This window comes from Haemaphysalis longicornis, unplaced genomic scaffold, assembly GCF_048455015.1.
Source record: "Haemaphysalis longicornis isolate Haplotype H1 unplaced genomic scaffold, Haemaphysalis longicornis Haplotype H1 scaffold_4, whole genome shotgun sequence".
In the NCBI taxonomy this organism is placed as follows: domain Eukaryota; kingdom Metazoa; phylum Arthropoda; class Arachnida; order Ixodida; family Ixodidae; genus Haemaphysalis; species Haemaphysalis longicornis.
The window spans coordinates 16,347,057-16,364,017 of record NW_027526361.1 but is presented as its reverse complement, the minus strand read 5'-3'; the positions used below and the strand labels follow the sequence as shown (position 1 = coordinate 16,364,017).

The 16,961-nt window shown below is 46.3% G+C and overlaps 1 protein-coding gene across 1 annotated transcript; it reads left to right on the top strand.

Annotated features, from left to right (window-relative positions):
* The first annotated feature begins 100 nt into the window (after positions 1 to 100).
* Dutpase (Deoxyuridine triphosphatase) lies at positions 101 to 13,478 on the top strand. The gene is made up of 6 exons (XM_077706066.1): positions 101 to 376; positions 1,200 to 1,336; positions 6,621 to 6,695; positions 9,454 to 9,524; positions 10,186 to 10,268; positions 13,271 to 13,478. Exons 1-5 carry the CDS (start codon positions 276 to 278, stop codon positions 10,243 to 10,245), a joined length of 444 nt encoding a protein of 147 aa, XP_077562192.1. The 5' UTR covers positions 101 to 275; the 3' UTR covers positions 10,246 to 10,268; positions 13,271 to 13,478.
* The last annotated feature ends 3,483 nt before the right edge of the window (positions 13,479 to 16,961 follow it).

Here is a 16,961-nt window from a genome sequence, read left to right as displayed (position 1 = left end):
GATTCATTTTATATCTTCAAATTGTTACAAAGTCGCTATAAATTAATACAATTTCTATTTCCCCTACAGAGCGCGGCAGTCGCAAACCAACATCATCATCACCATCAGAAACTGGCGGGAAAGGCTCACTTCGCGCTTTCATAAAGCGCGCGAGAGAAATTGGGCAGTGAACCGTTCCATACTCTGTCAACCTGTTGCGTGCTGTGGTTCTAAAGTATTGTGGCCGCAGCCTGAACACACTGCAGTGCTCTCGACTGTTTGCTGCGGACGCCAGGATGCCAGAGGAAACTCAGAAGCTCAAGTTTGTACGGCTCACGGAGCATGCTCGCGCGCCTACCAGAGGCTCAGTCCACGCTGCCGGCCTGGATTTGTACAGGTAAAATAGAGGGCCGATCGTAGGGTCACTTTGCTATTGTTTGACAGCTGTAAAATATAGCGCTTTTCACGTTTCACTGCTGTTGGGGAAATGCGCGGTTTCCTACGGCATTCTCTGTCCGCAAACGTCCATGTGGCGAAAAAACTACAACGCTGGCTTATTTTAGTTACAATATTAATAACAATAATAATAAGACTTTATTGCGCTGGAGATGGAGGGAAGGGGGTAAAGTACAGAGAAAATGGGACCATCCTGGGTGGCGTGCTAGGCGTGGCAGATAAGGTGCAAAACCTTACGCAGAGCGCCTGCCAGCCAAGGCGCCGAGTCTATTCAGCTAGCACCAGGCATCGCTGAAAGTATCAAAAATGCACTACGGAATGAAGCAAAAGTATTTGTGCAACAGAAACGGGATTGTTCGCGCGCTTGGCCATACCGCGCCAGCTGCAACTAACGTCTTTGTTCAGTTCTTTGCCACACACACACTCGCGTCACTGGCTGCGAAGTCTGCAGCGGTCTAGAGGGAAACCTTCACTGCTTTCACATCCAACAGTTGAGCCATTGGGCTTCTTCTACAGCAGTAGTTTTCAGATGGGCCCCATATGGAACTTTCGGTAAGGCAGTGTAGAGTCTGTTCAATGGAGCCTGAGTGGGCATAACATATCATAACATAAGGACATAACATATCATAGCCACCTGTGCTAGTGGCAGAACCCGCTGCTTCTGTGTATTTTGTAAAGCGTGCTCGTCTGCTGCTCCACATCGCTCGTCTTGCATACAGTGCAGACTTGGCATGCGGGTGCTTGCGATTTCCCGCCACTTTCAGTGCCCACGATTACGAGGTGCCTGCTGGCGGCCGCTGCCTGTGCCTGACTGATCTGCAGGTGTGCATCCCTGAAGGCTGCTACGGACGCGTGGCCCCCCGCTCCGGCCTGGCCGTGAAGCATGGCATCGATGTTGGTGGTGAGAGCCATGGCATACAAACCCTGTCACAGGGACCGAAAATTATGCTTTGCAGGAGCCACATTACTCGATGCTGTAGTTTGCCAGCTGTCGCATCGCACTGCTGAACACAAGATTGCAGGCTTAACTATTTCGTTACGGCGGAAAAACGGGCGATTTTGAGTGCTTTCACAAAACTATTTCTTTTCTCTTGAGCTAGTGGACAATTGTAGCTTATAGATTGCTCTTACAAACACATACCAGCAGTTTTGTGAAAGGTACAATTACAGTTTATTAGTCAAATAATCAGAAAAAAATGCACAAAAAGTATACACGCAACGTATACAGTAATACCTCGTTAACTCGAACTCGCATATCTTGAAAAATCGGCTAAGTCGAAATTTTCCGCGGCACCGAACATTTTCCTATACGTCCCATGTGTATTTTTCCCTTTATCTCGAAGTATTTTTGTGTCGGATTGCGGATAACTCGAAATCTTGACTGGGAGTGGAACGAAAATTCCGCCGTCGGACCATTTCACAAGGTTCGCGCGATACTGCCACGCCTGAAGTCCGTCGTTTTTTTTTTTTTTTTTTTCTTATTTAGCCGCGCCTGCCATACGTCGATGCTTTCCGCGAACGCGAAGTGCGCGAAGTCTCAGCCCAGCGGCATGTCAACTTTGTCAAGCAACCCTGTGGCACGTCATGTGACACATGCGCTGAGCAGGGAGGCCCTCTGCCCACGCTTGGCGTAGTTTGTCTCGTTCGCTTTGTGCAGTGCACATGATTTTCCCTGAGGTGTGATTTCCAGTCATCTGCGCAAACCACGCAGTACGGATTTTTCGCTGACTGTGAGTGCAGTGCTCGTGATTTTCCCTGAGGTGTGATTTCCGTTCATCTGCGCAAACCGAGCGGTACGGATTTTTCACTGACTGTGAGGAGCGGCAACTTAGCGTGAGTGCGGCAAGCATGGCGTCAAAGCAGTGCAAGTCGCTAACGCTAGAAAAAAAGGTTGCCCTAATTAAGGAAGTGGAGAAAGGAGGCCGAACAAAATCGAGCATCGCGCAGGAATTCGGCATCCCTTTGTCTACGCTTTCGACGGTTTTGAAAAACAAGCAGAAGGTGCTGGATGGATTTCAGCAGAGCTTCTCCAGCCAGCGGAAGCGGGTTCGAGGGTCGAAGTTCCCAGACGTTGAAGCGGCGTTGATGGTATGGCTGCGAAATGCCAGAGCGGCCAACCTTCCCGTCACCACATCAATAATGATGGAGAAGGCAGACGCTCTGGCCTTGCAAATGGGGCACACGGACTTCAGTTGCAGCAGCGGCTGGTTTGACCGCTTCAAAAAAAGGAACAGTGTGGTGTCGACGCAGCCACTGCAGACAATTGGCGCAGCAGCCGGCTTGCCGAGTTGCGGGAGAGTTACGCCGACAGCGAAATTTTCAACCTTGACGAGGTAGCACTTTTTTATAAAATGTTGCCGAGCTGCACCTTAACACCGAAGGGTGGAGTGTGCTCGGGAGTGAAACAACGGAAGGACAGGGTCACTGTCCTTTTCGGGGCAAATGCCACAGGTGAAGAGAAGCTGCCGTTACTCATAATTGGCAAAGCTCTTAAGCCTAGGTGCTTTAGAAATGCACGACTGCTGAATGGCGTTATCGCGCGAATAGAGCAGCGTACTCTTTTCGAAGAGTACGTTCGCGCTATAGATAACAAGATGGCCAAGAAAAACAGAAAAGTCCTGTTCATTGTCGACAACTGCCTAGGCCACGGCAAAATAGAGAATTTGGAGGCAGTGACAGTCGAGTTTCTGCCTGCAAATATGACGTCTGTGCTGCAGCCGATGGACCAAGGTGTCATCGAAGTGGCCCGAAAAATCTACCGAAAGAGCCTTCTCCACAGAATTTTGTTGTCTTATGAAAACGGCAAAGGCTACGAAATTGACCTGCTGGGAGCAGTACATCTTCTCAGCAGCGCTTGGCAGCAAGTTCGCGCAGCGGCTATCGCCAACTGCTTTGCGCACGCTGGGTTTTCACGTGCCGCCAGTTTGCCAGAAGCAGAGAGGGCAGAGACAGATTACTTCACAGACTGTGAGGAACTTTGTCAAGAGGTCATCAAGCTTACAGGTAACGGTGCCGCCAAAAATGACGTGACTTTTCTGGAGTACGCGCTGTGTGAGCAGGATGTGGCGGTGACCGGAGAAATGACGGACGCCGAAAACATTCAAACGGCCACTAACGTAGGGGATGGCGGAGACGACAGCGATGACGAACCACCTTGAGAGGTGCCGACATCTTCTGAGACGAGAAATTTGCTGCGCTTGCTTCGAAATAAGGTCGAGTGCAGCGGCGGGGAAGATCGACTGATGCGATGCGTCAAGCAGCTGGAGGATGCCTTCCTAGGCCCGAGTACGACCGCAAAGCAGACGAGCATTAGGCAGTTTCTCTCTGCTAAATAAAATGGCAGTGTGGCAAAACCCAGCCGGTTAAAGTCTCTTGTATGTTATTTTTTCTCTTTTAAACCTTCACGAGAAGAAAGATTAGAAACTGCCGCTGAAGAGCCGGTAAGTAGTAGTGATTTTTCTGAGCGCTCATTTTTCCCGGCGATTAGCGCAACTTTGCTTATCTTGAAAATCCGTTTACCTCGAAATTTTCCCTGGTTTTTATGACTTCGAGTTAACGGGGTATTACTGTATAGGCGATTGTAATGAGCCTAAAAATTATTTTAGGAATTCTATGATATACAAATTGTTCCTACATTTCTTGGCTATGATTCAATATATATATCAATGCTGTACACCACGTTTTGTATTTTTTGTGGGCCCGCCAACCTAGTGAAACTGATGGCTGTGCCACTCCTCGAAACCACACGAGTGTAAGGCGGTCATGCATCCAAGCACACTTTTTTGTGTTCTGACACAAAATCCTTTACACTTTAGTGGTAAAAAACCAGAAAAAAATTCAGCGCTCTTGAGAGAGAGAGAGAGAGAAAGGACTTTATTGAGGTACCGGCAGTCGGGGACGGATCAGGCTACGCAGGGCTTCACCGTCCCATAGTCTTCACCGCGGCGTCGGGCCGACCCCGAGGTCTGCGTCTGGTCGGCGCAGGCTACTTGGAGTGCCGCCGCTGTCGCCCCTAGCGCTCTTGAGAAGTGTCGCACATCGCTCTGTAGCGGTAATCTGACACGAGTGCCAGGCTATCATGAAGGTGATAACGCGATATGGCGCGGCGCATTTAACAAAATATCCCTACCGTACGTTTTCCAGACCCTACACATCAATGTGTAAAGCCGCAGTCGTCAGATAGGAAGCCCGTTTTGTTTATAAATACAGCCCAAATACAGCGGACGCCGTTTTCACACAACTGGCCACTACCGCGAAATTAATTTCACTCTTGGCGCGGTCTCTGCACACGAAATATCAACAAAACATAATAAAATCGAAAAATGAGTTGTCAATAAATACGCCAGATGGCGTTAGTTGTCCACCAGGTGCCGTTTTTAGCTTTCGCGGGACGTTTGAAATCATCGGACACCGGCGTCCAATGGCCTATGGCGCCGTACTGAAAGAGTTAATTACTGGCAACGGTGGCTGGTTACCTGATATACGGAGGCGCTTGTCCATGAGTGGGTATGGCGCAAATTAAAGAACCCTAGATACCCACCGTGGTGGCTCAATGGCTTGGGCGTGCTGCTGAGCCCAAGGATGCGGGTTCGATTTTACCCCGGAAAAGCATTGCCAGTAAATGTATCTTGCTATTTCTTTAAGCCAAGTGGCCATTCCCCTAACAAGGGCAAAAATGAAAGTCCCTCTGTGTAGCAATTCCAGTGCTTGCTAAAGATCCTCAGGTGGTATAAATTAATCTGTAGCCCTCCACTACTGCTTGTCTCCCAGTCCACATGTAACCCCGGCTCGTAAGTGTTCATTGGAAGTAAATGGTTTAGTGAGAGCCTGCGTATGTTGTTTGCTGGAAGGGCACCAGGCACCCGTGATTCGCTTTGTAAACGAGAAGGCTACATCTTCCTTTTTCTGACCTTTGTCCTTGAAATATAACGCTTATAAGGTGGTGGATACCATTGCTTATAATCACCAAAAAAAAGTGAGAAAGGGGGGGTCAGTTCGAAATATAGGCAAAATGGCACGAGATTACTTGTATAATGTGCAGGGTGTCCAATAATCCTCAGGGATTTTGAATGTGGATAAATTCGGGGGAAGCTCGGGGAACTTGTGCTTCTATGAAGGAAAATTAGCTGTAGTTTACAAAGGAAACAACTCGTAGTAATGCTGGCTTGATTAAAGTTGAGTGCAGGTTCGCTCCGGCTCGCCGGCCGCTCGCTCACTCGCTTGCCGGCCCAGCCGGCTGGAGCATCACTTCAGCCTGGCCGCAATGGCCGTGTTCTTCTGAATTTTGGTTGCAAAGTCTATTTTTTATGGTCATTTGCGCCGCAGATACACGTATTTCAGCTGTCATATTTTTTACCTTGCAGTATTTTTAGGCAGACTATATGAAAATGACGTTTTCAAGAGGTTCAAATTCTGAGTGCAGTTGGCCTTTAACTGGACGAGCCGTGATTGGTCAGTTCCTCGGCACTGTCTCCGATGTCTGAAATCACTACCAGCTACTTTCAGTGAGAACTCCAGTTTCAGCGAGAACTCGCTTCGTATGTGGCTTGCAAGTGACCTCTTCGACAAGTTCGACAGGGGGTGAAAGGAAGAGTTGGAGAGAACGGGAAAAGAAAGCCGATGCATTTTGGGATTAACTAGGAGAAAGGAAACTTGCCTCCGCCACTGCTTTGATGAAGTTTGAGCTCAGAAAACAGTGTTGGCTGATGCCGAGGTGCAGGTGTCCCTCATCCAAACCAAAAGAAACTCTTTGAAGCAGTGAAATACAGCACTGAGGCATTGTGCATGACCTGAGAACATGGCAGTATGGTTTTACCCCCCTCCCCCCCCCCCTTTTTTTGTATTTTATTCGCTGTGAATTTTACTAACCACCCCACTGTTTCACTTTTTTTTTTTTAATGAAATAGAACTTTCTGGTTACCATTCAAACTGTATTACGTCGTTCTTTATTTTGTACATGCTTTTTAGAGAGTGACAGCATCTGGTGACATGGTGTAAGCCAGTCTTCACCTAAAACAAAGTTCTGTCTCACTCGTAATTTAGAAAGAGGACTCGAGGAAAACCTGAAGCACTTGTGAGATTTGAAAATTTCAACTTGGTCGACACCCTGAATGCGTTTGTGCACATGCATTAGCACTGCTATGCGAGTGGCTCCACGGATGTGTTGCTTTTCACTTGCGGTGCAGCTGGCGTGGTGGATGCAGACTACCGGGGCAACCTTGGTGTGCTGCTCTTCAACCTGAGTGATGTCGACTTCAAAGGTAGGCACTTAAAGAGATTTATTGTATGACTAAGTGTATTGCCGATTAAATCAGCAATAACTTCAAATGACGAATAGGAATTTTATCTAGGCCTGGGCTAATGTTTTTCGGCATACTAAGCGTTGAGAGCACTTCTGGTGTAACTGGGGATAAAAATAAGGATTGGCTAGCACGGCGCATACCAAGTTGCACATTCAAAGGCTGGTGGGTATAATAAATGGACGAAAAATAATCACGAAATGCATCGGCGATGTGATTAGATTCAGTCAGGTTTATTCCATTGTAGGCAAATTTTGGTATTGAGGCATTAACTGTAGCTGTGTTATTTCAGTTGATTCCATTGTTTTTGTTTAGCAATTTTTTTTTTTTTTTTTTTTTTTTTTTTTTTCCATTTTAGGAGAATGTTCAGGAGGCAGCAGTATTTCTTATATCGCTTAGCTGAATTAGAATTAGATAGAAATGAAGGGCGGTCTTTTCGTTTTCTTGTACAAATTATTCTTTTTTCATATGCTTTCTAATCGCCCTTTAGTCATCCATGGATCATTCACAGAATGCCAATTTCCCCCATTTCCTATTCGCTTGCCATTATCTACAAGAAACTGGTGCCATGTTTCGTGCATCCGTGCACCACTTGTCATCGTACATGCAGATAGGCGATCTCTTTCTGATGCTGTGATTGAGGCAGCGAAATGTCCTTTAATTTTTAACAGAACTTTTTTAGCTTTTAATACAACATGGAAGGAACCACTCTTACTCTTTTTCTGCTTGTGCTGTGAACGGGGAATGTGACTTCGTAGGGGACTGTTGAGAGAGGTAGCTCAGTGTTAAGGACTTCGAGCTACCACTATAAAAAGAAAGGACTTACGTGTTCGTGATCAAAATGGGCTGTGGTTCCTGTGTCATGAGAAACGCCGTGTGTCATTGTAAGCATATGCTATCTTGTAGGCCACTTGTACTGTATTTTGTAAAGCTCAACAAAGTACTGTCAGTGAGCTGTCCCATGTGCTGCTGAGAGACATCCATCACTTGTAATCAGTGGGGTACATATGCTCCACAAGCTTTCTGCTGCCCTTGCACATTTTCTCACACACAGCACATCTGCGTTCCACAGCAGATGGGAACCTGGCGCGAAATTCCGAGAAGTTCTTCAACCCAGAGAGATAATCCATCGAGTTTCTTGCACTGTCAACTTCATTTTCTTTTCTTTTCTTTTTTGCTTTCGTGGAAGCATCCAAAGATAACGCACCCCTGATAAGTGTCCTGGACTTCTGCCAAAGCTGCAGAGCTCGGCAGCCACTAACAGGAGTGAAAGTTTTTCTGAAGATAAGAAAGAAAAAAATAAGTGCTGACCTGTTTCAAGTGCCTAGTGGTCGGACAACACAATGCACCTGTCTCCGCGACTCACGTGCTGCTGATAAGCGATAAGCGCGGTCCCGTGGGCATGGTGTTTTCATCACTCTCTCTACCGGTGTGTGCACGTTTGTGTGTGTTTGTGTGGCCAGGTAGCTAACAAAATTTCATTTCTATTGCTTTTTTTTTTTTGTTAGAATTATTACTCACCTTTCTTTATATGCAGCTGAAGCTCATTTTAAAGAACACTGATATAGCGAATTATCGGCAATAGCAACGAAATATAAACTTCGGTTGGTCGCGCTTTACTTCGGTGACACTTATTCCTTTATAACGATAGTGGAACCGTGAGAAACCGTTATATCGGATATAACGAAGAACTATTTGGCCATTTGACCAGGAGTCTGAGAAGCTGCTTGAAAAAAACCTCTGTCCAAAACTGTAGAAGTATAAAGGCTCTTTTGTTCGTGAACAGTGTAGAAAACTTCATCCTGCTCAGTGCTGTGAGTAGCACCAGATGAAGATCACATCCTTCATCAAATAAAGAAGGACGCAGTCCTGTTTTGTCAAGTGAACTTTTCTCTGTCGTAATTTTACATACTCATGTTCCGGTTAATTGAGCTTGAAATGCAACAAGGAGAAAAGTAGGGGTTACCTTGTTTATAGTGTATGCGAAGCCTAAAAAATGTATTTTTGTATCAAGTATTTTTGCGCGAGCTAGATTTTCGATTTGTTAGAGCCAACTGTTACTTCTACTGTTACAACGAATATTGGATATAACGAACTAATTTGCTGTCCCAATACTAATGAGGTTCTACTGTAGCACAATGGAGCTTACTTTGCCTCCAATTCTCCTCGTGGTTTAATCCCGATTTTGTGTGCTACCCATTGAGATTTTATGGCAGGCCCTTTTGGTTTGGCCTCTGCCATTTCGCAGCTGTTCAGTGGTGATGCCGCTGTGATGCAAGATATGCCTGATGCCTCTTCAACATCTCTGTAGTCAGACGAGCACCTCAATAGAAGTTTGCAGTGGCCCAGGATGAGCTCTAAATTGAATAGCACGATGGGGGAAATGATTGCGATGGTGACCTTTCTGTGGTGAGCGTGGGTGGTCCTTGTATTGGTTCTCATTTGGCCGAGTAGAAAAGCATCTAGCAGTGCTGCACTGCATTAGTAGCTGACGAGCAGCAATGTTGCTATGCATTGTGCGATCACACCCCAGGAGTCTGAATTTACCGTGGCAGAGCACTGTCTTAGGCTGTGTTGTTTTCACATTGGGGCCTTCAGTGTCGTATAGCGAGAGAATGTGTTCAAACCTCAGTTGTGTGTGTGTGTGTTGCCTCCTTTCTCTTTCGTGTTTGTGTCTTTTTGTTTTTTGTGTCATGTTTCGATGCTTTGCTTTGTCCAGTGGCCCGGGGAGACCGCATTGCGCAGCTGGTGTGTGAGCGCATTGCCTACCCAGAGCCTGTCGAGTGTGAAGTAAGCCAGCCTCTGTGTCTCTACGTGCAAATGATGATCCTTGCTTAATAGTTTGCATTGTGCGCAGTTTTGCTCCATCTAGTGTGATGTGAACCCACCTGCCCAGTTAAAGCATTATTTATTTCATTTTATTCATTTGTACTGCAAACTTCTGGGGAAGGGAGGGGGGCGGGGGATTTTTGCTGGAGTGTACACAGTGAACATGCAAACAAGCACAAATTAGTGTTGAGAGTTTAGCAAAAAATAAATGAAGGTGTAAAAAGAAGACTATCTCTTCTTGGCTTGCTCGCAGCAAATGACGGCAACGGCATGCTGGTAGCTTTGTTGTTCAGTTTACTGTTGCAAAAAAAAATATTTTTACAAGTGCAGAATAGAATGATTGTGTGTCCGCGTTGTCTGGTGGTGTCACAGGATGAAAGGAAATTTCAGTGTCTAGTCATTGTAGCTGTGCGTCAGCTGCTGCAATAATTACCTGATTAATTGAAGCATAATCAGTTTATACGGGACTGTTTAAGGATACCAATGGCATGACACAGATAGCGTGATTTTGACATGTCGTACGATTAGTGGCATCTGTTGCACCTCACTTGATTCTGTGCGAGGGCTTGTTTGTGCGAAGTGCATTTAACATGTGGCACCTTGCCTGCTTGATCTGCACCAGAGTTTGGACAAGACTGAACGTGGCGAGGGCGGTTTCGGCTCCACGGGCATGCGTGGTTGATGGCTGCTGCCCTCTCCCTACTAGTAAGGACATCAGCATTCTTTATTGCTTGTATGTTGCATTGTGGGCTTGACATACATGTTGCTGCAAATGTCAGCTTCTGAAAGCTCCCTTGCTGTCTATTTATGCCTTTGTGACCATGACAGTAAGGGACTAAACTGGCCCTGCTCCTGTTACTGTTTCCCTTTCTGGCTATCCACTGTCTTTTAAGTGGTAGGAATGCTTTTGTCAAGGTAATGGGCGTCACTGCTACATTTGGGGGAAAGCTGCAATAACTCGTTTTCACAAGAGTTAAGTAAAATGCCTATGTTTTCGTTTGTAAATCCTCGGTTATTAAGGTAGGATTTTTCTGTACACACTGTTATGGCTGGCCGAGCTCAGTATCACTTTTATTAATGGCACTCATCAATGGCTCGTTACTTTTATTCTCAAAAGAGCAGATGCATTTGCATAGCTGCACCGCAGAGCTGTCTCCATAGGTGATATGGCATTTTTACATTATCCCTTTACAAATGACTGTTAGTGCTACCACAGTAAAACCCCGTTAATTTGGAATTTCGGTTAATTTGGACGCGGCATCTGGTCCCATCCCAATTCTGCATTGTTCTATGGCTGAAAACTCGTATTTCACTCGGCTGCAATTCATTTTAATTTAGACTCTCCACCGAGTGCAGGTGTGGAGACAGCAGTGCATTCTGCTGCGGCCCAGCTTCAGCTAATTCGGATTCGCAGCAGAAATCTAAGACACTCCTAAAAAACTTCGAGATCAGAACGGGATACAAATGAGCTTTTGTACATCCCAGAGGCCGTCAGCCGACTTGAAGGTGAGTCAGCTGACGAACACCCTAATGATTACGACGGACACCCGTGCCATGCACTGGATGCCACGCATGTGTTGAGTGTTCTAGAGGAAATTTGCATGGTTTCGCCGGGCGGCGTGTGCGGACTGAACCACCTCCAGGAAATACACAAAATAGTGATTTTCTTGCACATCACCTTTGCGAAGCAAACGACAATCACTGACTTTTTAAAAATAGTTTAATGATGTTGAAAGCATTTTTCAGTTATGACTGCACTTAACATAATTCGTACACTCGGTTAATTCGGATGTTCTCTCCGGTCCTGCGAAATCCAAATCAATGGGGTTTTACTGTAGTGAGCTTAAAATGTGAAACGAATGTACTTTGGCATTGCGGGAATATATGTGGACTGATCTGTTTTTCATCTATAAATGACTCTAAAAGAGCTAATGTCTTATTTTTGAACAGTGCAACAATTTTTTGGACTAGTGTCTTGTTTTCCCGGCAGTATTTCTCTTATGTGCTTTTTTAGAACGCATCTCTTAAGCACCTGCTCCTGTGGTCTTGTGTTGCCGTTGGCCTTATTGTAACCAAACAAACGAAGAGGACACCTAGTGTCACTAAAAAAGGTTACAGAGTATCGGCACTCTTTTCTCCTAATGTTCTGTGCGGCTGCCATGATCATTAGTCAGTTCGCATCACGTGACATTTGTACTGCGACGGTTCATAGGCGTCGTCGTTTTGTTGTTTATGCGTTTTAGTCGGCCAACTCTGGCAGACTTAGTTTGTCCTCCCTGCTCTGTGGCTGCGCGCGACTGACATCTTTCTGAATGCAAATCTAAGATAACGCGTGTAGCAGCATTTCAGCACCAGAAGTCTGTCCGAAGATGCCGTTTTCCTGCATCTTCGGCCGTGTTAACAAACGACCCGGTAGAAGTTAGCGGCGAGACCGTATAAATGACAATTTCGCCGTTGCTGACTTGCGTGCCTCATTGGTGGTATTGTTACACCTTATCTAGTGACACTAAGGACAACCAAGATAGACAAGATAGATTAAGCAGGAAAGTATGACGAAAGTATGGAGGGGAGGGCGGAATGTCGAAGCCGCGCGAGATTTGTGGGAAAACCGCACTTTGGAGTTTAGTGGTGCCTGGGAAAGGACTCAAAAACCAGGCATCCATGGAAGCGTCTTTTTCAAGTTCAAAAAACCAACTCGCGCTGCACACTGCGCATACACCGGTCCTTCGTCACCCTCTTCGTTGCGTGGCTCATCCTAGCCATGTGACTGTGGGAGGTTCAAACACGATTTACAACAACCTGCTCACTAGTGGCAACGTGCTGCAAGATAGCGCTTTTTTTTTTTTTTTTTTTTTCTCAATAAGATTGTATACCCTTTGGCATAATTTAAAAAGTCCTAAAGATACAAGTTCACGCTTGTTTCCCGGAGCAAGTCCAGAAGAGAGCGGTGATGGGGCCCTCACAGCCATCGCTGGAGATCGGGGGATGAGCCAGAGTTCGCTGATGAGGAGCTTACTTCTGGAGAACCAACAGCTATGTGCCGTCACTGAGAAGACTGCAGTTCGCACTGCGTTCAAATTTTGCATTCTGGAGCATCGTAATCGTCAGCCAATTTATTTCTGCAAACATTAGTGTGACCCCAGCTCATTCTGCTTGTAAAAGGTGACTTTTAGAGCCTGGACTAAAAGCCCATCTCATCTTTAAGGGGTACGGTAAAGCTTAAAAGGGTACGATGAAATTTGAGGTCCTTCTCATACTTGGAAACATAATCCTGCACAAGCGTTCACGTTGATTCTGCATGGCACAACAGCCAGTCATGACCTTTTTGTTCAAGTCGCAATGGGTAACCTCTAGCGGAGGGTTCCATGGCAAAAGCTAATGTGGGTGTCCATGCAGTTTCTCGCAACGCGTGTGTGCAAGCTGAAAAGTTTCACTCCATAGACATCACTACCAGATCTCATGCGAGTTGGAAAAACCTGATGTTTGCTTTCCACTGCTATGGGCAGCTTGCTGCACAAAACTAATCCTGTATCTGTTTTTGCATGCTTTGTATAAATTGCACCAACACATTGCTGTATACATTTGCCAAGGGCACTGCTACGAATTGTCTAGAACTATATGTTGTCCATGTGCATGGAATTGCTACTTGTAATCACATAACCTATTCCCTGATACAGACATTCAGCTCTTTACTGTTTCCTCTGCAGGGCCTGTGTGCGGTTCTTACTTGCGGCAGGAAGACGAAATCTCAAGGAAAACCAGTCATTTGTGACAGCAGCTGTGCTGGCTACTTGGAGGCACCAGGTTGTGCCTAAAGTGGTCGATGCATTTAGTTCATTTCTTTTGGCATTTAGTTCTGCATTTATTTTGCGGTTACCACCAAAGCACATAAAAGATGTTTCAAACAGTTGAAAACGATTGCTCATTTGCATGCAGGCCTGTTCGTTAACCGTGCCCGGTTGTCAACTATGGCTGGATTGAAAGAAATGTTTTGTGATACTAGACAATGAAAGAAATATTGTCATTTTAATTTGCAGGCTTTGTATTGCACTCTGACATTACCAAAAAAGTAGTCTTAAGCTTCCGAAAGTCTTTTCACATTTACAAGCTGCTTAAAAATTTGCACCTGCTTGCTTGGGGTGACGGCTGCCTAATACCCCTGTCACACGGGTAGTTTTGCTACATGGCAGTTTCACTCGCAGTCGAGCCCAATCCCGCTCGAACTCAATCCCGGTTTTTCAAGCGCGATTGAGGTTTCCAAGCATGATCGGGTGAAAGCGGTGATACTCTCATCCCCGCTGAGTAATGACACAGAAGGTGACAACTTTAACTAACGCCACAAGTTGTATCAAATAACTTTACCCAAATAAGTGTGCAGTAACATTTATGTAGTTCGGTATAACTACGACCACAAAGTAGATTTTTAGCACATCTGGCGTACAAGAGTGCAACCGGCGCGACTTTTCGATTGGGATCAAAACGGACTGTGTAGCGGCGGTGGTGCGTCGAGTGCACTTGAAAAGTCAATTGCGCTTCGCTTCAACTTGGGTTGAAAGTGCCAAAGTGACGGGAGTATAACGTAATTTACTAGGGAATGCTGAGCCATGGGTCGAGCCAGAAAGAGGGGGGTAATTCAGTTCAGCACACCAGTGCAAGGGTGACACTGGGTTGGTGGTGGGGAAAAAAAAAAAACAGTTTTGGGGTACGAAATGTGTTGCTTCTATTGATTAGCCAGAACAAAACACTGCATTCAACAGTGCCATGTCAGTAGTGACTCTGAAGTTTGTCTGGTGCCTTTGAGAAGCAGCTAGAAGAGTTTGCCACAGAAAAAATTGGCCACGTATCTGCTCCTTTCGTTGCAAATGACGTCAAAAGACGATAGTCTTTATCGGGTTTTGCGAAGTAAATGCCTCCCTTCACTTTACCGCTCACCTCTCATGTTGTTCCTCTTGCGTCGCGCTCCTCCCAAGGTAAAGACGCCAAATGTTTGCTTAAATCATTTTAAATTTCCCGCGTTCCACTGCTCCAAACCGGGTGTCTCGATGCGAACGCTGCCGTACGGTGAAGACGCGCGTTAATCGAGGCACCCTACTTCAACGTTTATAGAACCGCGTTTCCCTACTCCACGTGCGTTGCAAGCAGAACGTGGAACCTATCTAGTGGAACCTTTCGTTGCTGTTGCCGGTTGATTTCTTAAAATGGCGCCAGAAGCTATAGTGGCGCGGGCGACAGCAGGCGGCGGCGAAGTGAATTCTTTTTCTGCAGTTGATGAAGTATTTAATTTTGCAAAAGTCAAGCATGTTTGAATTTTTATAAAGGAACACTGCAAATATCACTTCTGTATTGATTTGTTGTCTCATATTTGCGTAATGTCTTGTTCTTCTTCAACAATGTTGACAAGTATGAACATTACACCGTACCAAGACGGGTAGATTTAGCTGTGACTATATAAGACTATTGCGCAGGCATTGTTCTGCTTTGGCCGGGTGGCTGAATCGAGTCACAGACAGACAGACGGACAGACATACAGACACACAGACATACAGACAGACCAAAATTTCTGTGTTTAAGTAGCCCAAGAAAGACTATCGTCTTTAAAAGTTCTGTTCTGGCGGTAGACTGTCATTTCTGTAACAAAGGCCATCATTACGAGTCTGACGCATTGGTCTCATAAATGGACATTTCCTGTAATTCACTATTCATTCGCAGTAGAAAAAAGAACAATTTGCACACGTCGGGCCAAATGAAATGTGCCTCTTTTTTTCAAGTGCACAGCACTTAATTAAGCATCCACTACTGTGGTTTGGCAGTGTTGCTGGCTTTGTAGTTGAGCGAAAGAAGGGAATACTGAAGACCGAAGGAAAACGGATTAGGAAAGTGCGAGGGGGGGTGCAGTGTGCCGAGGCTGCGCGAGACGCTGCCTGGCAGCAATGCACTACGAGAGAACAGACACCACCTAATGAGAGCCTGCAGAAAAGCAGAGGATGAAAGTATGGCGAAAGTGTGAGGGGAGGGCAGTATGCAGAGGCCACACCGCATCAGCCCTGCAGGTGTCATGTGATGCACATGCGTCGGTCCTTCCGTGTCCTCCTCGCTGCATGGCTCATCTGACCCACGTGACATTTGTGTGGGAAATTCAAGCACGATTTATCACATACTCGGCGGCACCGACGTGCTGCGAGATAACGGCAGAGTAGTGCGTGCTGCTGTGCGTTTGCTGATCACGTGATCACTTCCCGAGACGCAGCAGCTTTGCACCGTGACCAAGAAGACGGCAGTTCGCGCTGCGCACAAATTTTGCTTAGGGAGCATAGTAATCGTCAGTGCACCCCCCCCCCATCCCCCTCGTCTTTTTTCCCTTGTGAATGAACATCAAACTAAAGGAAGCATCTATTTGTGATATGTACTAATAGGGGGTGAACTCCCTTGAGCAAACATCTGCATTGCCTCAATTATGTGGGCATGGGCCTGGAGCGGCAATGGCATGGTTCTCTGGCACTCCTACTCCCACTTGCGCCAATTTACAAGCCATGTTGAATTTTTCTTCTGCCTCCTGGGCCTTAAAATAGGCCTTGATATAACTTAGCCCTAATCACAAAACTTGTAGCCACTCATGGCCACACACACTTACACAAGAGGGGCTAATCGTGCTGCGACTGACAGTGGATGCATCTTGATCCACACAGTCGTGGATGAACAAATGGCCACAGACATCGCCGAGAAAAAGTACCCCACGTAGTCTATTGGCAGCAGTCAACTGCAAATACCTACTCGTTTTGTATGTGCAAGCATACTGTGCTGTTCTCCTTGGATGGTGATGATTGTAGTCTGGCACACCTGCTCAATGGGCAGCTGCTGGTCTTGCAGGTCCGAGCTGGACAGCGTGGACACTTCAGAGGAAGGACTAGGGTGGTTGAGTGGTTGACGCCCCGAGCGTCACCGCAAGAGGTGAAAATAAATGGGGGTGTTCGTGGTAGAGGTGTGAAGTGTGTGTGGGGCAGGCAGCAGAGGTTTTGCAGGTGGTGGTGTTTTATGTTTTTTTTCTGCTTTTTGTAAACAAAATTTCCTGTTGCCCTGGCCTCTTTCGTTAGTGCCTGGCAAGTCACATTTGGGTGAACATACTGGAAAAAGCTTCGAACCAGTTAGTGCGCAACTCACCAGGCCCCTTTTGTAGCCATTTGCACTGCCAACTTGGGCTCATTAAATCGGGAGCGATTTCTCAGCTGGCCATTGCCCAGAAATCGGCAGTGCCCTCTTGTTTCTGAATTGCTACCACATAGCTATGTACCCCGTCTAACGATTGGCATAACTGCGAGGCATCCAGAATAAAAGTGGATGGAATTGAGCCCCTTCTGGTGCCAAACTAGAGAGGCACAGACCTCCCAGCCTTAACCCCCG